Source organism: Diceros bicornis, chromosome 12 (assembly GCF_020826845.1).
Source record: "Diceros bicornis minor isolate mBicDic1 chromosome 12, mDicBic1.mat.cur, whole genome shotgun sequence".
Taxonomy (NCBI): domain Eukaryota; kingdom Metazoa; phylum Chordata; class Mammalia; order Perissodactyla; family Rhinocerotidae; genus Diceros; species Diceros bicornis.
In genome coordinates, this window is record NC_080751.1 from 73,635,970 (window position 1) to 73,659,030 (window position 23,061).

At 46.1% G+C, this 23,061-nt stretch overlaps 1 protein-coding gene and 1 long non-coding RNA gene across 5 annotated transcripts in view; both read right to left on the bottom strand.

The window, feature by feature from the left end:
* The window catches only part of LOC131412227 (uncharacterized), a 38,181-nt gene extending 17,909 nt beyond the window's left edge, over positions 1 to 20,272 (bottom strand). The window contains exons 1-5 of one of the 4 annotated variants that reach the window (XR_009221726.1): positions 11,819 to 20,272; positions 11,115 to 11,356; positions 6,300 to 7,879; positions 3,681 to 3,770; positions 498 to 2,183 (exon numbers count right to left, since the gene is read on the bottom strand). This is a non-coding gene — a long non-coding RNA (uncharacterized LOC131412227). Of the gene's footprint in view, positions 1 to 497; positions 2,184 to 3,680; positions 3,771 to 6,299; positions 7,880 to 11,114; positions 11,357 to 11,818 lie in introns of those variants that run through there. The other 3 variants (XR_009221727.1, XR_009221728.1, XR_009221729.1) reach the window with 3 other exon arrangements.
* Positions 20,273 to 20,331: 59 nt separating this feature from the next.
* Positions 20,332 to 22,094, bottom strand: SOX11 (SRY-box transcription factor 11). The gene has a single exon (XM_058551852.1). The coding sequence runs from the start codon at positions 22,024 to 22,026 to the stop codon at positions 20,671 to 20,673; it is 1,356 nt and encodes a 451-aa protein (XP_058407835.1). The 5' UTR covers positions 22,027 to 22,094; the 3' UTR covers positions 20,332 to 20,670.
* Between the last annotated feature and the right edge of the window lie 967 nt (positions 22,095 to 23,061).

Here is a 23,061-nt window from a genome sequence, read left to right on the forward strand (position 1 = left end):
TACCTAAGAGCCCCGGCTTCCTGGGGTATGTGCTACATGACAGTGCATATCGTTCAGTACCAAAGGCGACCTTGAAAAGCACACGAGCTTATAGTTGAGAAAATATTAGACACACCATACATGAGGAACACCAGCTTAGACGCTAAAGAAATACATAACTTTCCATTTAGGAAGCCTGAGTCCATTAGTGAACTCCACTAATAGGTCAAGAAAAGTAATAGCTAGTAAATATTTTATTAGCATTTTTTGAATCTTGCTAATGGGAAAACCAACTATTTCAAAAGTAGCAAGAGTCACATTTGGCATCAGGCAATCCCTCAATGCTTATTGCCTGCTGTTTCTTGTGATTTTTTTTTTTGGACTAATTAGAGTAGTTCAAATAGAATTATGTGGGCAACCATGAGTATTTTTATTTTTTGTTGTAAACCATCATATTTTCTTACCCCATTATTTACCTACATTATGTATTCAGTACTAATTTTCTATCTATGGCTAATATGTTTATATTTTTCCATCTAGGAAATGAAATGAATGATTTTTATATGTTTTGTTTTTAAAACGTTAACTACAAAAATGCATTAAATATAATAATAAGACTCATTACATGGTATCTTTCATTCTGAAGACTATTAGAAGACTTTACAAACTAAAAGAAAAATAACCAACATAAAAAGAAAAAAAAATCAAAGCAAATAGAACTACCAGTCGTCACTGAAATAAAGCCATAGTTGCTTTCTTTCCTTAGCTGATTTTAAGTCTTACCTCTCAGGAAAAAAAAAAAAATCAAGCTTAAGCTACTAAGAAAAATTACCAAATATTTTTCTTAATAATTAATATTATTTGCTGATTCTGTATCAAGTAATATATTTTACATAGTTGAGAGTTTTCAAGAATGGAACTAGCTGGAAGTAGGAGAAAAGTCATTCTGGGTATTTAGGCTTTAATAATTTTTTTTTTTTTTTTTACTTATTTATTTTTTCCCCCAAAGCCCCAGTACATAGTTGTATGTCATAGCTGCACATGCTTCTAGTTGCTGTACGTGGGACGCGGCCTCAGCATGGCCGGAGAAGCGGTGCGTCGGTGCGCTCCCGGGATCAGAACCCGGGACGCCAGCAGCGGAGCATGCGCACTTAACCACTAAGCCACGGGGCCGGCCCGTAGGCTTTAGAAATATGATTGGAGGCCTGTATTAGTCAGGGCTCTCCAGAGAAACAGAACCAATAGGATAGAGCGAGATATAAGAGATTTATCATGGGAATTGGCTCAGGAGATTATGGAGGCTGAGAATGCTACAATCCGCCAACTGCAGCTGGAGAACCAGGAAAGCTGGTGCTTTAATTCAGTCTGAAGCCGAAGGCCTGAGAACCAGAGAGAACTTGGGTGCAAGTCCCCAAGTCCAAAGGCCCAAGAACCAGGAGCTCCGACATCCGAGGGCAGAAGAGGAACATTCCAGCTCACGCAGTCAGACAGAGAGTGAATCCAAACTTCCTCCACATTTTTATTCTCTTGGAGCCCTCAAAGGATTGCACGATGCCCACCTGCACTGGTGAGGATGCTCTTCTTTACTCAGTCTACTGATCCAAATGCTCATCTCTTCCAGAAACACCCTCACAGACATACTCAGAAATAATGTTTTACCAGCTCTCCGGGCATCCTTTAGCCCAGTCGAGTTGACATGAAAATTAACCGTCCCAGGGTCCACTCTGGGTTCCTTAATATTGTCTCTAAAAGTTCTTGATGGCTTTTCCTATAAAACAAAGTGCTGTGGCCCACAGTTGTCAGCGTAATTAACAATCACACCGCTGAAGGCATACATCCCTGGCAGTTCGGTAAGTCACTCAACAGCATCTCCTCTCAGATATAAAGCAAACCCCAACCCTCTTTTCCCAAGAGATTTATTCTGTGTAAATGAGAGGAGATATGGTATTTCCCAGTTCATTCATTCATTCCACAAAAGCTTGTTAAGAACTTAAAAGTCACAAGCCCAAAACAATACAGCAGCAGCAGAGAGTTTTCCAGAAGGAAGTAATGTCATCACAACAGCCAGATTATTGATTAGGGTCAGAGACTGGCACAGTGGCGAAGCAGACAGGCTCTCGACCTGAGAAGGTCTGGGTTTGGGTGCTGGTGCTGCCATTTGATGATCTGTGCTGCCTTGCGCCCACCAGGCTACACGGCTTCCTCTGTAAAATCAAATAATATCAGTTTTGCAAAGATGGAGAAGTTTCAAAAAGAGGATAATGTTTGGCACATAGAAGGTATTTACTATATTGCAGCTATTATTGTTGTTGGCAAACCTGGCCCAAGACTCTGGGTGGCCTGAGACCGCGTTTCTAACTGTAAGATGCTATTACAACAACCGCTGACATTTTTATCCCCTGCAGTCCTCATGGCTGGATTGAATGAATGTGGTTCAGTACTGCCAATGGTGGTCAGATTATTCTGGTTTGCCCCAGATTATTCTGGGGCTTTCTGGGTTTTAGCCCTATAAGTCTCAGTCCCAGGAAGCCCCTCAGTCCCAGACAAACCAGGACACCAGGAATCATCTCAATTCCAAACTCAACCACATCAAAGCCATCACTCCTCCATTCTTCTTTAGTTGCTACCCTAGACATGTTTAGGTAAAGACAGTGTGATTATGTTATGTGGTCCCCAAAACACATTCTTAATAAGGAACTACTATTACAGATTCCTGGAAGGAGTCAAAGACCTTGGCTTACAATCTAGGTGAAGAAATAAGGCACAAATCTGAAATGAAATATCTAATATCTTACCATAAACGGTAAGTGGCATTCAAGGGAAGTGGCAGACTATGATTACAGCAAATTAGCAATGAGTTAAATAGCTAACAGCAATCTAAGAGAAAAGAGAGACGGCTAAGCCATCAGCAGCGGATGTACTGGAACACTCTTAACATCGGAATGCAAACCCCACCCGGACTGGCTGAACCAAAGGCCAAGGCCGGGACTTACAGGCTCACCTGAGACTTCCACAGGTAAGGTGGCTTCAGGTTTGTTCGCCCTTGAGGCCTAACAACATCAACTCGTATTGGGTTTCTCTGCTTTGCCTCTTATGGCATCAGGTTTAGCTTCAGTTTGGCTTTCCCTTTGAGGGCAACATGAATGCAGCCACTCCAGGCTTCAAAACTTTCTATTACCAACCAGAAGGGGCGAGCAAGCCTCTTTCCTTGGCCTGAGTCAGACCATCTGCCCATCTCTGACCAATACTGTAGCAAGCAGTTGGTATTATATTGATAACTCTGGTAAGAGCCAAATCCCCATCCCACAGGGTGGGGAGGGAAGGGCTGGGGTGGTGGTCAGAATTACCTAGTGGAGGGGGAAGGGTTTTGAGAATGTAATCACAGTGCCCACCACAGAGACCTTCACGGGAAAGATGGGATTGAGCATCTTGGGTAGTTCAACTGTCCATACTACAGAATCAAAGGATGACTTCTAATCCATATCCATGAGGAAGGTAGGGACAGAGCCAGACACCAAATCTGCAGAAGCCAGATTGCCTGGGTCCAACCCCAGCTCTATCATTTACTGGCTGTGAGAACTTCGGCAAATTATTGAGTTCTCACCTGCAAAGTGGGAACAGTAACAACCCCTGCTTCATCGGATGGCCGTGAAGATGGAATAAGTTATCTAGCGGGAACCCACAAGAATAGTGCCTCATACCCAGTAAGCGCTCCATCGTGATTAGCACTCTTGTTCTCAGGCCAGGCTCCTTTCCACAGTAACATCTCACCTGCAATTGTCAATGGAGCCCTGAAGAAATGCAGAAAGAAAAGGGGCAAAAATAAACGGGAAGTTACACATGCAAGGGGCAATAGATAGAGACTAATGTCACAGAATGAGAACTTCCCCAAAAGGTAAGTAAAAGCAAATCTAATTTGGGGAAATGGTTTGGGACCAAGTAAAAGAGGCCTTGAATGCCAGGTTAGGGAGTTGGGGCTTTACAAAAGGCCTGACTTATTATATATAGTGTTCCTTAGGTTGCTAAAGCGTGTCCAAAAGTATTTGGAAATACTTCCATGGTATTGACTACCTCTTAAAGGCAGACTTCCATAGTTTTAGGAGGCAGAGTGCTTTCACATTCTTTCCCTTACTCGAATAATAGGCCTCTGCTCTTACCTTCTTTGATGGGTCATTTTAGGTGTCAATTTGGCGGGGATCAAAGCGCTCAGATATTTGGCCAAACATTATTCCGGATGTTTCAGTAAGGATGTTTTGGATGAGAATAACATTTAAACCAGTGGACTTTGAGTAAGACAGATTGCTGTCCATCATAATGTGGGCAGGCCTCATCCAATCAATCGAAGGCCTTAAGAAAACAAAAAGACTGATCCCCCTCAAGCAAGGGGGAATTCTGCCAGCAGACTGTCTTCAGACTTCATCTGCAACATCGGCTCTTCCTGAGCCTTCAGAGTGGAACTGCAACTCTTTCCGAATCTCCAGCCTGCTGGTCTACCCCACCAGTTTTTTTTTTTTTTTTTTTTTTTTGTGCACTTGCCATGCCTCCACAATCATGTGAGCCAGTTCCTTTACTAAACCTCTGTCTTTCTATACACACATCCTATTGGTTCTGTTTCTCTGGAGAATCTTGACTATACACCTTCTAATCGAGCTACCTTAAAAGAGTAATTCTGCAAATGGAATTCGATGGGAAGAGTGGTGGCCCCCATCAGTACTAAGATGCTTCCATGGCCTCCCTGTAGTTCTTTGAGGTGTCCTGTTTGTTACTCTCCCAGACCACTGTCTGGGCCAACTGTGCAACTTCTGCTGGCATAGGTTCCGCATGGGCACCACCTCTAGCAAGCCAGTGGGTGATACTGGAAGGGCCCAGATTATGTCACTCATCTGGGTTTCTGTATAGCTTGCGTATAAGCTGTGTTTTCTGCACCAGGCCAATTTCTCAAATGCTTTCTATTTTACCAAGTTTCCCACTGACTTTGGACTTTTGATCTGCCCTTTGGTTCTTCTGAAGCCACTGCCCGCTCTTGCTCAGATCTAGTCTAGTCAATGGGCAGCAGCTTCCCATTGTAACTGCACCTGTGTCTTCCATTCCTCTTTCTATCTGAGGCATATAAACACCACTAGTCACTGTTAAATCACCTCTCGTTAGCATGAGAAATCATTCTGATGTACAAACCATCTTCTCCTGTGCTTTCTGTCTCGTGTGTGCATCTGTATTGACATTCCAATTCTGAGAAGTCTTCCAACAACAATCTCTTGTCTTCAGGAGGTAATAATTCCCCTTACATTACACAGGGGCTTGTTATTTTTTCATCTTTTGCCCGTAATCATGTGGGAAATATTCTTGTTTTATTCTTTGTTATCTCTAGCAGAACATCTCCATCTTCTGTTTTATTTTGTATGTTAAAGCATATAATAGATGTCCGTCCTCACGTGGATTTCTCTTTTTCTTCCCTCTCCTTTAGTACCCCGTTCCAGGGCTTCCTATCCTTGGAAGCCAGTTTTAATGCAAATTAATTTAAGCCAGCAGGCCTCAGAAAGCTTTGTAAGTGTTAATTAAGAAATAGAACACCCTTATGAAGCAAGGATTATGATCCTTACTTGACAGGTGGGTAAAAATCCAAACACACAAAGCTTGAGTGATATTAACACTTGGCCATTATATGAAAACTGCCATCATTTTCGTTGCCGTCCTTACGATATCAGTGGTATGACACAAGTCAGTGCTATTGCCCCACTTTTCAGGTGAGAAAATGGACTGAGAGGTTGTCAGTATCAGAACTATGCTAAATATTCAGAATTGCTCATTATTCACAGGCCTATAAGGTTTCCAATTTTTCTTTATTTTCTCAACTCCTCCCTGTCTCCCACCACCATGGCAATGTCACTCAATGAGCAAGCAATGGAAAAATTAAAATATAGATTTAATTTGGTTTGATTTATACCAACTCTCAGACTGCCTCTGTGAAATATGGATCTCAAGTCTGACGGTGGGGGCAGGCAAGAATCACAGAAAGAGGGAGGAGACATAAAGAGGTTTACAAACCAATGATCCAACTCAAAAGACAAGCGTCCCGTGCCAGAACAAAACCAAGGATTCAACCAGCAAGTATTTCCTGGTCCCCTAGGCTGTACCCCACTATCCCCCCGGCTGTGGCTCCACGGAGAGTGAACAGCTTGCAGTTCTGGGGCATGTTCATGGTTTCCAACTCCCCACACGGGCGCTGCCTACAAAGCCCACCTCTGTTTTCCTCCTTCCAGGTGAGCTCCAGGACCCTCATGTCATCTTCCTCGCCTCCCCGATCCAGGCCCTGCGGTCACCTCAGCCACAGCTCTCGGTGTGTGGTGAACATGGCAGGCGGCTTCTTGCTCAGCTGACCACGAAGACCCTGAAGGTGAGCATCATCTTGCAGCTGTGTGCTCAACACTCAACACTCCATAAAATTTCACAGAAGAAGCATGGCCACAGAAAAGAGGCAGAAAGACAGGGTGTGTTTATTAATGGAAATCTTACTACTTGACACTGAGACGCTGAATTTTGGCAAAACGATTTTTGTCTTTTGTGATTCTCTCACTGATTTAGGGCCATGGGTCTCAGAAGCTGGCCTGTGGCCCAAGAGCCTCAGAATCAGCTGGACACAGTGATAAAAACATAGATTCTGGGTCTCATTCCAAACACACTGAATCAGTATTTTGGGAAATGGGCCCAGAAGTCTGTATTTTTGATTGTGTGATTGTGATGTTTGTTTGGTTAGTTTGGAAAGCAGATTCGTGTTTCAGGAAATGTTCCGGTATCTATATTAAAGCTAAAATATGTTTATGTTTTCTCAGTTAAAGAAGTTTGTCAACTGAAATGGCAATATAAAAAAAATTCTCTTTCAAAAAATTATATCAAACCTGAGTTTGAGAATTTATTGGCCTGAAAAATAATTGCTTCTGTTCTCTCCCTTTATGAAGTATGACACAGCAGTTCTCTCTTGGAGCAGAGTAAGCAGGGCCTTCAAAACCACAGACTGGCCCCCAAACAACAAAACAAAACATGGGGCCAATGGCCATTTGGTTTGGCCCTGGGGGTTTTAGTGTCCTGAATGGGAACAACTTCTGTTAGGGCTCGCCTTTCTCTGCTTCCACAGGCCATGAGGCATCTGGCTGTCTTACCCTCGCCCTCATTTACATCACCTGCTGGCTCTGAGAGCAGGAGTTTATATGCATGCCTCCAAACCACACTCTGAGTGTAAAGAATTAGTAGCTGTTTGCATTATTTGTTAGACCTAAAAGGAACCTCAAATATGATCTAGTTCAACCACCAATTTATGCACGAAAAACAGAGAATCAGGGGGCCGGCGCAGTGGCGTAGTGGTTGAGTTCAGTGTGCTCCACTTCGGCGGCCTGGGGTTAGCGGGTTTGGATCTCAGGCATGGACCTACACCACTCCTCAAGCCATACTGCGGCGGTGTCCCACATACAAAATAGAGGAAGATGGGCACAGACGTTAGCTCAGGGCCAGTCTTCCTCAAGCAGAAAGAGGAGGATTGGCAAGAGACGTTAGCTCAGGGCCAATCTTTCTCACCAAAAAACAAACAAATAAACAAACAAACAAAAAAACAGAGAATCAGAGAGGCAAAGTAAGTTACTTAATATCACACAGCTGACCTGGGGACTCAACAGAGTTGGAAGACACCCCTCTGCTTCTTCACCCGCCGTCCTTGACAATATAGCATATCATCTCTTCTCTACTCCGGAACAGAGGCCTCTAATCTTGTCTCATCATGCAATTCTAGCCATTAAAATTTTTGAGCAGGCACTCCCAATACATGCATTATTTTTAAAATTATATACATGTATTACTGTTAACCCAATCCTTAAATGTTAATAAAGGATAATCTCTTCATTCTTGTACCCTAGAAAATAAATATAAATGAAGCATGACTCCTTTTTCCCATCCTCCCTCAGAGGATCCCGCACAATTCCGAGGATGCTGTTAGCTCTTTTGGAGACCGCTGCACCAGAACACGACTTCTCGGTGCCGCCGGGCAGTGCTTTACGAGGGCTCTCAGAAAGATTGTCTAACTAGTAATTCCTAGCATGCTACAGTTTGGAGACCACTGAATTATTTTAAAAATCACAATGTATCAAAAATCATTTCTAACTCCCACCCTTTTCCTTCCTATGGGCATCTTTGATGGATGCAATGCCCAGAGCTGTCTTTGACCCATAGCCTGCCTTAGGTTGGCTACAGAGCAATGCAAAGTGACCAGCCATTCCCATATGGCCTTGCTGGCTGGGGTAATTACTACAGTAATTGTGAGATTTTGTCTCACTATTTAAATTACTTCTCTGCTGTGTTTTTAAGACGTCTCATCTATAAACACGTGAATGACGTCTTTCAAGTGTGTCACAGCAGGAAACTGTGGCTGAAAACCCTGCTCCAGAAGCCATCTCCTGTCACATCAGTAAAGTGCCATAATTCATCTTCTTCTCCTAAGAGGAGGGACAACACTGGAGAGAAAGTCATGGACGCCAAGCTCCTTCTGCTGGTGATTTCTTCTTGAGAACTGAACAGCTCAGGCTTCTGCCCTGACACTCTGCTTAGTCACCGTGGGGCCTCTTCTTGACTCTCAAGGATTTGCCACTCAATGCTCCTCCCAGACGTCTGCCCAGGACCCAGGACAAGAGCTTTCCGATTCTGCTTTCACTTCCGACTTGTTCATTCAGTGCACATTTCAGGATCTCCCACCAGGCTTCTGGGCCAGGTTCCGGGGACGCAGGGCTCTAAAGGCAGACGGTCCCTGCCCTCACACGCTGATGGCCCAGACGACAATATCTTTGATTTCCTGAGTTTTTTTGTGAGCCAAGGATCTCCTCTCCTCCTCACAACAGCTTACGCTGGAGCTCCCAGGTCACGCCCAGGTGACCTGGGAGCACAGTGTGGTTAAGCAACTCTCCAGGGATACGAGACAGAAAGCAGCAGAGCTGAGACTGGAAAGCAAGTTATCCAGACACAGAGCTTGGGCTCCCAGGGCTGTGCCTGGGCTCGTCCGCTCCTGACTCTGCCCTTGTGGGGACAACACAGGGAACTTCCCTTCCAGACGGGGCAAACGTGGCGAGAGAGGAGGCCCTGTGGACACTCGGGCCAGGCCCACAGGCATTAACTGGGATCATCCCAGGCGAACTCTTCACTCCAAGGACATTTCTCTACAGTTGTTTTTTCCAATGACTAAAATATTAAATGTCACAAAGAAAGTGCTCATGATCTTCTCTCTCAAGCAGCCTCCTCCTCTGCTTCTCATGCCCATCAGTGTCACATCAACCAAGCGAAAAATCAGATTTACAGACTCTACTGTTCCTTTCTCCTGACTCTCCTTTCTTTTCCTTGATCGAAACACAGGGAGATTCCTTTTCCTCTCTCTCATTTGGTATTCAACCTCCTGCCCCCTGGCCCTCCGTGGTCACCCTCACTAGGTCAGCTGCTCTCACTCACCTCGGGGTCACTGGCCACGGCAGCCAGGTCGCCGCCAGCTCTGCTGAGGTAACTGGCCATTTCGAGAGTCCGGCAGGCTTCACCCCTGGGTCCTCCACTTGGAAAGGCCTTCTCTCCCTCTCTACCACCCAAACCCTCAGCGCCTTTATGATGCGGCCCAAATTCCTTTCTCAGTGAGTTTTTGTAACCCATCTTATCTGTTCTCCTTTCTGGGTTATACAGACTCTGACTGAAACGGGGGATCTGAGTCACTCAGGGTGGGCTGTTCTGCTGAGGCTTCACCAGTAGATCCAGCTACTATTTTCTGTTTTGCCTCCTTGGCTTATGTGCTCCCCTAAAGCAAAGGCTCTTTACTTGTACTATCTCCTGCTAGTTCTTGGGCCAAAAATACTTCTATTTATAAAACACTAACAAGTGGAAAGGGTTTAGGCAAAAGTGATTCTTCCAGAACTTCTTGGTTTGATTTAAAATTATGTTCAGTATTTAAGAAAAGATTTCATATTTCCCTGTCTTGTTAAATAGCCCATAACAAACACAACTTAAGCTTTTCTTTGATGACTTAGTGTCACTATTATAAACACTGATTTTTGTAATGTGATAAAATACATGATACACCCAGGGATCGCTTGAGTAGAGCTGTTTGTCCTCACACAAAATGATCCAAGACTTTAAGCTTTTTGTTCACTTTTTTTTTTTTTGTGAGGAAGACTGGCTCTGAGCTAATACCCACTGCCAATCCTCCTTTTTTTGCTGAGGAAGATTAGCTCTGAGCTAACATCTGTGCCCATCTTCCTCTATGTTGTATACGGGTCCCCACCACAGCATGGACTGAGGAGCAGTGTGTAGGTCAACGCCTGGGATCTGGGCCCGTGAACTCCAGGCTGCTGAAGCAGAGCGTGCGAACTTAACCACTACGCCACCGGGCCAGCTCCTTTTTGTTCGCTTTTTGTAGCTTCCTTGTTAATCTGTCTTCTTCTTCTCCTTCCCCTTCCCTTTCTCCATCGTCTTCTTTGCTGCTGGCTGCTTCTTTAGGTTCTGTATTCACTCCTCTAATTTGTTATTCTTGACATTCCACGAGTTAGAAAACCAAAATTTTAACTTTGAGGGACAAAATAGGAATAAATAGTATTTGAGGACCTCTTCATTTTAAGATGCCATATACCGAGTCAAATAAGACTTAATCCAGCAATGAGAAGGGCTGTCATGAGGGAGAGTGATCCTAGAAGAGCTACTTATTGGAAAGGAGTCCTGAGACGCTTGAGATACGAGGATGAATGACAGATCATGTATCAACCTGAAGTTGAACAGCCCTACAAATGTCAAGTAATTCTCAAACAAATCTTGGATATAAATATTTCTCAAAAATAATCCTAAAATTTAAGTGGGTAAATCCAATGTCCTGTTCGTGACGGTGAAAAACTTTGACATTTCTTTCTCTCTTTACCATTTTTTAAAAAATTTTCCTTCAACTTTTGTGAATTTTACTAAACTTTTCAACACTTAACACATCATCCTATCTCTTTGTCTATTTAAACTGTTTTTAGTTTTACTCATTGGGTTAAAACAGATCCACTCAAATAATCCCAGGAAATAAGGATTTATTATGGTTTTGCTTTGACCATATTTAAGAGAAAATCTGAGTAAGTGTGACTTACCCAAACACGGGCAGTGGTTGACGACGATTTGGCAGCTGGTTGAAGATTCTGGAATTCCTTTTCCCTCTGCTTCATGCTCACACTTGGAATGCCAGCCATCATGTCTATATCCCAGATGGAAGGAAAGAGCAAATGGAGAGAGGCACATGCCCACCTTCCCTGTTGAGGTGTTTTCCTGTAGCTCTCACTGAACAGATTTCACTAACATCTCCTTGGTCAGAACCATGTCATGGGTCACCTCTCTGCAAAGGAGCAAAGGAGGGTAGTTTTTTGGCTGTTCATATTGCCATTCAAATCAAAGTAAGTTTTTGTTAGTTAAGAAAAATGGCCAAATAACTATTGGGTAGGCTGCTAGTAGCCAGTGATCTACTGTAATAAACCGCAAAGCCACAGGGACCTCCTGTCCCCAGAGTGAGGGGCTTCCTTCTTTCAGGGGCCATATCGTTCTCCCCTCGTGATTTCTTGGCTTCCCCGTTTCTGTCTTGCAGGTTTTCTCTTTGTTTTTGTTGTCCTCTTTCCACCTTGTAATGGCTACTCCAGCCCTAAGATTCCCTCATGACCTCTCAACTCAAATCCTGCAGAGAACTAGGCTAATCTGCATTTCTCAACCCCAAATCTGGGTGGAAGGAGTCTGACTAATTCAGCTTGACTCTTGAGGAGATCAAGAGTTCCCAGTTACAACCAGCCCATCATCCACGAGTTACTCTTTAGTTGACAGCCACCTGGTCAGGGGCACTGGGCAGAGCATGCTCATTTAATCCAACTGGAAAAGGGAGTTCGCAAGTCCTGTAGAATGGGATACGGAGGGCAGCAAATGATTGGCACCTACGGTACGTAATCTCAAGCTCAATACACACTGGTGATTATTTCATAGAAAAAGAAATCTAAAGGGTCAATCTTCTGATTTTTTTCAGATTTACTCATGTGCTGCCTATTATGATTAGATCCAGTTTGATCACAGATGACAAAACTTGAGCTCTGCAATTCAGTCCTATCAGATGACAAAACACAGAGTGATGTGAGCTGTCCTGCTATGGCCTCCTTCCACTCCCACTGTTCTCCAAATATCAAAAGGAACCATATTTTTAATGAAGTCATATGTGCTTGAACCAATGTCAAAATCAGGATTCACTTATTTCAAACTCACCAAGCTACGCTTGCCATGAAAGCATTTACTTTTGGATAGAACCAATGTATTTTCCAACGAGAATATTATCATCCATAATCGGGTCAAGACATTCTGTCCAGGTGTACTACTTCTATGGCACTTTATAAAAGCCATCGCTGGAGGAAGGGTACACCATTTTTCCCTTTCACTCTCAGATTTGCTGGGAGAATAGCAAAGTCAAAGTTTTCACATTTTATGTTTTCTTAAAAGTCCTACCAGGGGCATTTTAGCCAGACATGTCTCTTCAATAAATTTAACTATTGAATTAAAAATAATTTCTATTTTTAAAAACCCACATCATTGAAAGGTAAGTCGTATAATAAACAGTCCCAGGAGGCCCCAGGAGGAATTTGAAACACATTCAGGACCCTTTAATGCTAATTGCAAGGGACTATTTTTACTAGGTGAAACTTACACAGGGTCTATTTTTTGTTTCTTTCAAAATATAAACAAAAATAAAATCCTACCAAGGTGAAAGACATGTTAAAATAGTCAGGAACGAAGTTAAAACACTGAATATATTATATAGTGATGAGACCGAGTTGCCATAGATAGGTCTAAAATCGGTTCTTTGGTTTGCAGTGAAAATTGGTATAACTAAGAACCTGAGTGGTCGTGTTAACTGTGCACTTGGAAATTGTTAAACACAACACAAACGTTTCTACAAAACCAAATTTAATATACAATAAACACTCACCATGTAAACACATCTTTTAAAAAATCTGATAATAATTCGAAGGATCACTTACAGGCTTCCATAAAAGTATTTTATATCAAGAATCTCAATACAGAATGATTTCTATGTCAAAATACATTTACACTGTAAATTGTTTATAGAAAAAAAAAGAGAAATGGAGTTTGCTGGCATTGAATTCAATAGCAGCAACTGCCTCTGATATTTTTTCCTTCATTTTCTATTTCAAGCATTTCTGACAAAACATGTTAATCTACCCTTCTATACTCTGTCTATGCTTTTATTCACTCGATTAGCCAATTAAAAATCTCGAAAGACGTCATTACCGTGCTTCTTCCAATCGTCAGCTCAAACCTCTCAAACCCGCCCAGGGCATTCCGAGGGGTTCACTCCCCTCCGGGCTGACGCCCAGCATCTCAAGCCTGTCGGTGAGATCAGCTTGCAGGACAACTCTTTAGGAATTGAACAGCAGTTATCAAATGCAAAACTGGAAAAAAAGTCACATAAAAACCACAAGTGCAGATCGATCACACAATTTTATTAGAGTCTTTTGAACAAATGTATTCCTCTGTGAAAAACTCTTGCAAAAGAGACATTTGGGCATACTCTTTTCAACCCTGAGCAAGAACACTGCATACCAAGGAGAGTGGGTCAAGAGGCTGGTTCCACTGAAGCACAAGCACAAGCCACTGATATTCTCTATGTGATCAGGTTTTTACAAAAAAATACATAGTTTTCAATAAATAATGCTTAATTTTACAACTTTGATACAGCAATGTCATACACTGTTTCCACACACTACACTCTGCATGCTAGATAGTCTAGAGAAGACGAAACTTTCCCATGCATTTTCTCTTTCCCCCTAGTGCTAGCAAACACCGTCCTCCAGCGCACGGCCTCCGGGAGCTCCCCCCTCTCTCTGTTTCACAGCGTCAGGTCGTGCGCTGGCATGCAAACTCTAAAAAAGGTCCCCCCACAAGCCACTCAGACTTCTAAACAAAAGGGTTTTCAGCGTTTCTGCTCCCAAACCTGGAGTGGCTATGAAAGTAAGTTTCCTATGGCCTTGGAAAATACAGACTTGTACACAGTGTCATGCTGAAACTGCTCTAAAACATCAGGTGGCTGTGTCCTGGTGGCCATCATGAAGCACTGCGGGATGCCATAACCACTAGGAGTCCCAAACCGGAAAAGTAGGCCTCCATTTTAAAACAGTCCATTCAAAAAAAGGCGTCACAAAACAAATGCAAAAGACTCTTAAACCCACAACATATGTACAAGAGTAAAGTAGACGAAATGGGAAATGAATGGTGATGGCACAGAAGGTTCTCCCTCTGAAATTGAAGGGATGGGGCATTATGTTTTTGAACATAAGCTGGATGAAGAAAAATGTGTTAGAGGGCCCTTTGTCAATATCTATTTGATCAAAATTCTTTATAAGGTATATTATTATTTCCAGTTGCTCTTTGTTTTTGAAGAGGGAATGTAATGTATCTAATAAAATAACCTAAGCATCAAAGTCACTTCAAGGACCCTAAATATTTTTTACACATTTTCGAACTTGTCATATTGCTTCATTTTGTCATTTTCACAGCAGAGAAAACGTTTAAGTCTACGTGACTACATAAAAGAAGTTTGATCAAACATTGAGAAGGAAGCCTCCACGTTTGCACATCCAGGTTGTTTCAATTCACCAATTGCTCATGTGAAACCACATCTCAACTCGATCATATTGCTTTTAGTGGTTTGTTTTCTCTACAGAGTAGTTCTCTGTTTGCAACTGCAGGCAACCACAAGTTCCTAAGTCTTTTAAAACAGTCCTATCTGTGCATTGGCAGAGGTATTGAATCTTTTAAGAGTATCTCTACCCAATAAAATTATTACTTTTATACATGGAACATTATGAACTATGTTTCCCTTTGTAAGCCATTTTATACTTTCTGCACTTTTGTGCTTTTATTGAGTATAAAAATAGGTCTCCTTTAAAATTCTGTTTAAGTTCACTAAAAAACTACTTGTTTGTGAAATTCTCTTATAAACTCACTGCATCCACATGGAATAGACACAACTAATTAGGCAGCTAATTGATATAGGTAGTGTTAAAAAAATAACTATAATGAAAAAGAAAAAAATGAAGATATGTGAGGATTCAAGAAAAATGCCAGTAGCAAACTAAAATGAAAGAGAGCTGACTATAATAAATTTTGTTTAATCTTTATTGTGTTTAAAATGTGGGCTCCATGAAAAGCGGCAAAAAAAAAACTGAGTTGTTATCAAAGAGCAGAATTTGCCAGATCATCAAATAAAAGGGGATATAGTAGAATAAATCAAATAAATGAACAGTGAGGAAGAACCAATGATTAAAATAAGCCAAATCTCTGAAAAGCATGTGTGAGCGTCATTACATGGAGACGGTTCCTTTGGGAACTGGTGAATTCCTGTGTTGGGATCCATAAGGCTCAGTCTTGGCAGCCTCACTGGCCTAGGCTATACAAAGGGTATTGGAAACGGACATTCCTAATGGAAAGGTTATAAAATTTGGCCCTTAGAATAACTGAGACATATCCTGAAAAAATCTTCCCTGAAACTGTAATAAAGAAAGTTTCTTATTTACTGATAAAATTGACAACTCAGTAAACTATTTTCGCTGGTCATCCTACATAAGAAAAAAGCACAAATATATTTGCCTCAGAAATCTGTTAAAAGCAGGGAACCACGCAGTAAGAGTATAAAGATTCTATAAATGGGAGAGTCCAAGAAAACCTCTCTCCAAAGTGTCCACAAGGATACATATGCCCATTAGAAGAAAAAGTAAGAATATACATATTATTAATCATATGAGAGAATAAAAAAGTTAAGATTGATATAATATATTTATATTGAATGACTACTTTAAAATAGAGCAAGTTATTTGCTTTATTTCTCAGATTCCTTGGGCAAGTCACTTAAATTCTGAAGTGAAAAACAAATGTAAATTTATTGTACTGTACCAATATCAAATGATTATAGTTTTAACTCCCAGAGAGAAAAACAGGTCTTGTCTTTTGAGTCTTTTTCTTTCTCAAAAAAACAACTAAATCATCCTGACTGCTATATGCGTGCATATTTAAATCACTTCCCCTTGATTAACATTAAAAAGAAACATCTCCACTCAAAAGGGTTAACGATTTTTTTCTAGCTAAAGGATAATCATTCTACAAATAATTTGCCCTGTGACTGTAGTCATTCATAACATACACAATATTTGCAAAGCACAGTTTAAATACACTGCCTCTTATTAGCATTACGTTTTTTTTTTAATAAAAGGGATGCATATCAGAGTGTAAGAACTGGAAGATTATTTCCACAGTTTAAAGAATTAATAAGAGAATGCTGGTTCAAGTTCTTAAAGATGGAAATCTTACCAAAACACCATCATCAAAGTCTGTGAACTAATTATAAACAGCAGGATACCCATTGGCTAGGCTGCAGTGCACTCAGGGCCCACCCCCACCCCCACGTTACCATTTTAAGATATTCTGTCAATGCTTAGTTAAAAATAAGACTTACTTAAGAGACCAAAAAAAAAAAAAATGCAATTAAACTTTTATTGAAGACTATCCAGTGGCAAGAATACCTTGTGTATTATATTATGGTTTAGACATTCAATAAAGAATTCGTTAAGAATGATTTTCACAATGCATTCATCAAAACAGCCTTAAATATTGTTAATAGCGCATTCAGGCGCCAGTCCTGAGATCTAACAGGTTTTTAATTTAGATCGCCGACCATCTATTTTTCTCTTATTTTACTATCAAGAATTTAGGCTACATAGCTTTTTTTTTTTTTTTAATCATGACTATTTGTTTCCATTCTGAGGCCAAATTTATTACCTGTCACTAATTTCCTTAACTTAAAAGTTTCTACCTCACCACAGAAAATGTCCAAGATTTATCTATGGTTAAAATATAAAATACATGCAAAGTTTTCAGATTTTCAAAATACATAGACTCAGTCTTATAAATGAATTTGTGTTTTCAACAAGTTTTAGGACTGCAGCAGAGGGCCGCCACGTAAAATCACCAGCACAAAGAATTGACAATTGTAAACCGCTGGTTCAATTATTCGTGGCTAAAAAGTCTGACCAATGACTACATTAGTCCATCTTTTGGAAAAAAAAAAAAAAAAAAGTAAACAACTCCAGAAATCCAGTTCTATATTGAGAACCATGTTAACACCATCAGCCCTTTCTTTTCCCAAATGTACTACTGGAATCTGATGGTTCATCGAAAGGAAAAAGCCATAGAAAAGAAATTTGTCCATCTGCAGCAAAAGCTTGCTGGCTTCGCATCCCAGGGGTGGGGGCTGGGGTGGAGGCTCGCCCGGAGCGGGAGGGAGGCTGGGGGAGGCCAGAGCGGCAAAGGAAAGTGGGAGAGGAGGCAGGAAGGGTGCTGGGGCCCTTCGGCCTAGCGGCTGCTGGTAATGTACGCACGCGTCCATTTGGTCTCGCCAAATCTCAGTAAAAATGGAGCCCAAATCTTGGTAAATCATTTCAGTAGGTTAAAAGAAGAATCTTGGTGATTTGCACCGAGTTTCTATTAGCCACTAAAACCCTCACTCATTGCAGGCTCCGCAGCTCGGAGAGGTTAAGCTCGATGGCTGGCGCCCTGGGCCCCCTGCGGCCTCCCCGCCCCCGTCAGCGCGGCCCCCAGGGAAAGAGGGGTGGACAGCACGGAAGGGGGCCAGCGCCAGGGGCGCGCGTGCCCGGCCGCGCTTGCCAGCCAGGGTCTGCCGCGAGGGCTCGAAGACACAGGCCGAGCCCGGGAACATGAGAGTAGGGGAGAAGAGGCTGGACTGGCCGGGCAAACGATCCCCTAGCAAGCAGGGAGCGCGCGCCGGATGGGGTCGCGCCCGCGCCGCCGCCCGAACCCCAAGGAGGCAGATGGAGGAGGAAGAGAACAATCAAGAAACCTAGCCACCTTCCCCGAAGCTGCCTGCCCGGAGGCAAGTTCCGGGGCGGCCTAGGAGCCAGAGCGCAAGAGAGGGCGCCGGGTGCGCGGATTCGGCGGGAGCCTCTACCCGGATTTGTTTTCTTCCTCCCGCCCCGCAGCCCGGCGGCTCCTCTCCCCACCCCACGGGCCTCGAGGCACCAGCGCGGGCGTCCCCGCGCGCCTCCAGGGCCCGGGGCGGGGTGCGCCCAGGCGCACGCTGCGGCCGGGCGAGGAGAGCGGGGCGCAGGGGTCCGGGGGCGCAGGGGTCTGCCTTGGTGTCCCGGGCTGCCGCCCAGGCGCCCTGGACGGCCCCCCTGCACCCCCACCCTGGTGGCCACGGCTCGGATAGCACAGGGGCCGTGCCATATTCCCCTGCCGCTCGGGGCCGACCCGTCGCGCCCTCCTTCCTCAGCCTCCCGCCTGCTCGCAGCCTCTGCCCAGCCATGCCCGGCACCCCGCAGCCGTCCTCCATCCCCATCGCAGGCCGAGCTACCCGGCGCGGGGGCAAGAGGAAGAGACAGGCACCAACACCCTCTCCCCTGTTCCCGTCACCGCTTGAGGTCAAGAACTGTGGCCGCGCTCCCCACCAGCAACTACCTCTGCGCACAGGCGAAGATGCAGCGTCAAAAAAAAAAAAAAAATTCCAAACTGGAAACGGCTGTCCTCACCCTCCAAGGGATAGCGGTAGGGATCCGAGCGCTCACTGTCCGAGGGCGGCTGCCACCGCGACGCGCAGCCCAGACGCAGCCCCGCGCAGGGAACGCACGCACACCCTTGGCGAGCGCAGGACACCGACCGCGCACGGGCAACCCGGTCCTCGTCAAGCCCGCCCCTCCCCGGCCAGCGCCCCGAGCCTCTCCGCGCCGCCCGCCCGCCGGCCAGGATGGGTGGGGAGAGAAGGGCGGGAGCGGAGGAGGAGGAGGAGGTGAGAAAGGAAATGGGGGGGAAAGAGAAAGAATCCTCCTCCCCCATTTGTAATAACTAGCCACCGAAGAAGAGGAAAAAAAAATCGGCCTGCCAATGGAGCACTTTTCAGCCTAAGCCCTCTAACTGCAGAATTCTCTTCCGCCACCTCCCACCCGCGCACACAACAGCCTCCTCACTGAATGAGCTGCGATAACAGGACCTCCAATTTGACTTCCATAGAGACTATTGGCGATGCGAGTTTCTATCAGTTCCAGCTGATTTATTACAATTGTCAAGATACAGACTTCCAGCACAAAAAAAAAAAAAAAAAAAAACAGGCAAGGATGTCGACAGTGCATTGAGTCTGCTTTGCCACCATTTGCTACAAAATATGCAGATGGTCTGTACTTTATTTAGATTATATTGCACAAAATGAGAAACTTTTTAAACTATGTGCCTTCTTTTTTCTTTTTTGCTAATAATCGAGAATCCAGTTTCAAACCTTCCTTCTGGGGCCCCATCCACATATCACAGCGTATGAGATACATAAAGTCCTACTATAGTACAGTACATATACAATCTTTAAACTAAGATAACAGCTCTGAGGTCTATATCACCATTTTCAATAAATCTTTACCTACAAATATTGAACAAATCTCTACTATAGCTGTACAAAAAAAAGTTTGCTTTTTTTTAACCACAAGGCCTTTAGATGCAAGGATTATTTTAAAATTTTAATCCTTTTTAAACCAGGACATAACGTACCAACATACTTGCATGCTAAAAAAGAGGGGAAAAAAAAAGAAATCAAAAGGGAAGAAGTGCCTGAAAGTCTTACTGAAAAAACACAGCAAGAATGTTCCCTTTTCACTGTACAAAAATACGCCTGAAAATATATTAATTTTTAAAAAAGACTGAGGTCTGTTATGTATCAAAAATGTTTCAATACCTTTTGTACTGAGGTCTAGGCTGTCTGGTATTCAATCAAGGAGGTATAAGGGAACAAGTTACAAAAAAAAAGTTGGCAAGTAGAAATCACATTTGTAAAACCATAAACAATTTGATCTGAAAAGTAAACTCTGATCTTAAGTCAGTTCACAGTTTTTTTTTTTGTAAGCGTTTGTACAGTCTGCATTTTTTCAAGCTCCCTGCAGTTTTGTTAAGAATCGGATGCATAGAAGACATCAGTTTTCTCCCTCCAAAAAAATAAAATAAAATAAAAAAGTTGCAATGGTCCCTTTTTTGTTTTTGTGTTTGTTTAAAAAAAAATCGCCAGTTCTTTAAGATCTTTTAAGGAACAAAAAATCTCCAACCAACTCCCTAGCGTAACAGTTGTGCTGCCAAAAGGGTCCTCTGCAGACGTCTTCCAGACTTCAAAGACCGAGAGGCTTCAAACAGCGCCTTCCGGAGCGGGTCCCCCTCCCCTCCCCCCGCCCCGGCCCCTCCGCCTTTGTTGCAATCACGAATTTCAGGAAAAAGAAATAGTAATTACAAAAACACATTTTAAGGGGGGTGGGGAAATCACAACTCCAGACTAGGTATGCAACTACCTTGAGACACGATAAAGGAAGGGAGGGGGACAAAAAAAGGACAGGAAAAATGTTTAAAAACTACTCATTTCACTTTAACTCCACCAAAATTTTCATCATCTTTTCCAAATTCTTTGTGTCACGACATCATCAATATCAGCATCTTCTCTCCCCTCCACCCGACCACCACCACCATCAACACCATCATCATCATCCTGACCACCACGACTTCCTCCCAAGGAACCCTGCTCTGCACCCGCCGAGAGAAGGAGCCAGAAGCGGGGCGCCCCTCTCAATACGTGAACACCAGGTCGGAGAAGTTCGCCTCCAGCCAGTCCCCCGCGATCATCTCGCTCAGCTCGGGCGTGCAGTAGTCGGGGAACTCGAAGTGGGAGCCCAGGCTGCCCTCGCTGAACGAATCCAAATCCTTATCCACCAGAGACAGGGACAGGTTCCCGGCCGCCGCGCCGCCCCCCAGCTGCTGCTCGCTGGCGCTGTGCGCGCTCTGGGAGAAATTCAAGCTCAGGTCGAACATCAGGTCGTCGGCGTCCTCGCCGCCGCTGCTGCTGCTGCTGCTGCTGCCGCTGCTGCTGCTGGACGAGGAGGACGAGGAGGTGGAGACGGAGCGCGAGGACGCGGGCGACAGCGCGGGCTGGGCGAGCGGCGGCGGGTGCTGCTTGGTGATGTTCTTGAAGCTGTAGTAGAGGCGGCTGCCGCCCACGGCGCCCGAGGTGGCGCCGGCCCGCACCTCGTCGTAGAGGCTCGCGCCCTCGGGGGACTCGGCCGAGCTGCTCAGCGTGGGGCTGGCGGGCACTTTGGCGACGTTGTAGCGTCTCAGCAGCTGCGGCGGCTGCTGCCCCGGCGGCTGCAGGAGCTGCGCGTGCGGCGGCTCGTCGTCGTCCTCGTCCGCCTCCTGCTTGATCCGCAGCTGCAGCTCGTCGTCGTCGTCCTCGTCGTCGTCGTCCTCGTCCAGGAACACGCACTTGACCGTCTTGCCCGCGCCGCCGCCGCCCGCGCCGCTCGCGCGCAGGCTGCCGAGCACGTAGTCGTCGCCCGCGCCGCCGCAGTCCCCGGGCTGGGCCGCCTTGCCCGCGCCCGCCTTGGCGCCGCCGGCCGCGGGGGCCGCGGGGGCCTTGAGCTTGCCGCATTTCTTGCTCGAGCCCTTGGAGGTCTTGGCGCCGCCCGTGCCGCCGCCCGCGCCCCCGCCGCCGCCGCCGCCCGCCGCGCTCTTCTCTGGGCTCTGGCTCGCGCTGGGCTTGGCCGAGGGGTCCATTTTGGGCTTTTTCCGGGGCCGGTACTTGTAGTCGGGGTAGTCGGCCATGTGCTTGAGCCGCAGCCGCTCCGCCTCCCGGATGAACGGGATCTTCTCGCTGTCCTTCAGCATTTTCCACCGCTTGCCCAGCCTCTTGGAGATCTCGGCGTTATGCATGTCCGGAGACTGCTCCATGATCTTCCTGCGCTCGATCTTGGACCACACCATGAACGCGTTCATCGGCCGCTTGATGTGGCCCGACGCCGTCTTGCACCAGTCCGGGTCGCTCTCGTCCAGGGCCACCGGGCTGCAAGCCATGAATTCGCCCTCCTCCGTGTCCAGCGCTTCCCGGGGCAGGTTGCTCTCCGCTTCCAAGCTCTCCGCCTGCTGCACCATGATCCGCTGCGGGTCTGGGAGCTCCGACCCGGGCCGCTCGGTCTCGTGCGGAGATCCCCCTCCCCCTCTCGCCCCTCCACCTTCCCGGGCAAGTTGCAAAGTCCTCGACACCCCGCGTCCGCGGCACCCCCCCTCCCCCCCGCCCCCCCTTCCAGGCTGCACACAGCGGCTGCGGCGGCTTCGGCGGCGACGGCCGCCCGCGCGCGGGGAGCTGCGGCCGCAAAGGGAGAGGCGGCGGCGGCGGCGGTGGTCGAAGCAGCCCGGGACCCCTCTCTCCGGCTCGTGGCTCCCGCCGCAAGCGCCGGACCCCGAGCACTCCCAGGCGCGCGCGCTCCTTCTGCAAAAAGTTGAGGGCTCTCTCCCAACTAGTTATCAGGGTGTCATATGGGTGACATCACTCCCCGGGCCAGCCAATGGCTGGGGGCCGGCTCCGCCCATCTCCCTTTATTAACTCCGCGGCCCCTCCCCCTTCACCCCACCCTCGGGGCTGCTTTGCAAAGATGGGGGGTGGGGGAGGAGGAGGCATGTCTAGAAATATGTTATTTTTAAAAAATCCGCGTGTGTGCACAGATGCGCCTCTCCCCGGGATGCTCAGGAGCCGCGCACCGTACCGCGACGAGCGGGCGCCGCGGGCCAGTCCGGGTGCCGACGCGAACCGAGGACCGGGTCCCAGGAGAGGCCTGGCTCCCCTTTGTGCCCGGTCCCCGGGAGGCCCGTCGGTGTGAGCAGACGGGGCGCGCTCACTCTCCGTGTGCACACACTCGGGCGCGCGCACAGCTCGAGATAGCGAGTGCAGCCCGGCCCGCCCCCGGGGGGGCGCAGCTGCTCCCCGGCGCGCCCCCGGGGGGCTGGGCCGCTCCCCGGCTCAGCGCGAGGCCGGAGCCCGCCAGGGGAGCCCGCTGCGCCCCTGGTCGACGGAAGGTGGCGCTTTAACACAACACCTTCTCGGGGCACGTGGGTTTTTTTCTCCTTTTCCCTTTCTCTAAGGCAAAGGAATCCATTTAAAACCCGAGGGGCTGTATTCTTCCTCCCCCG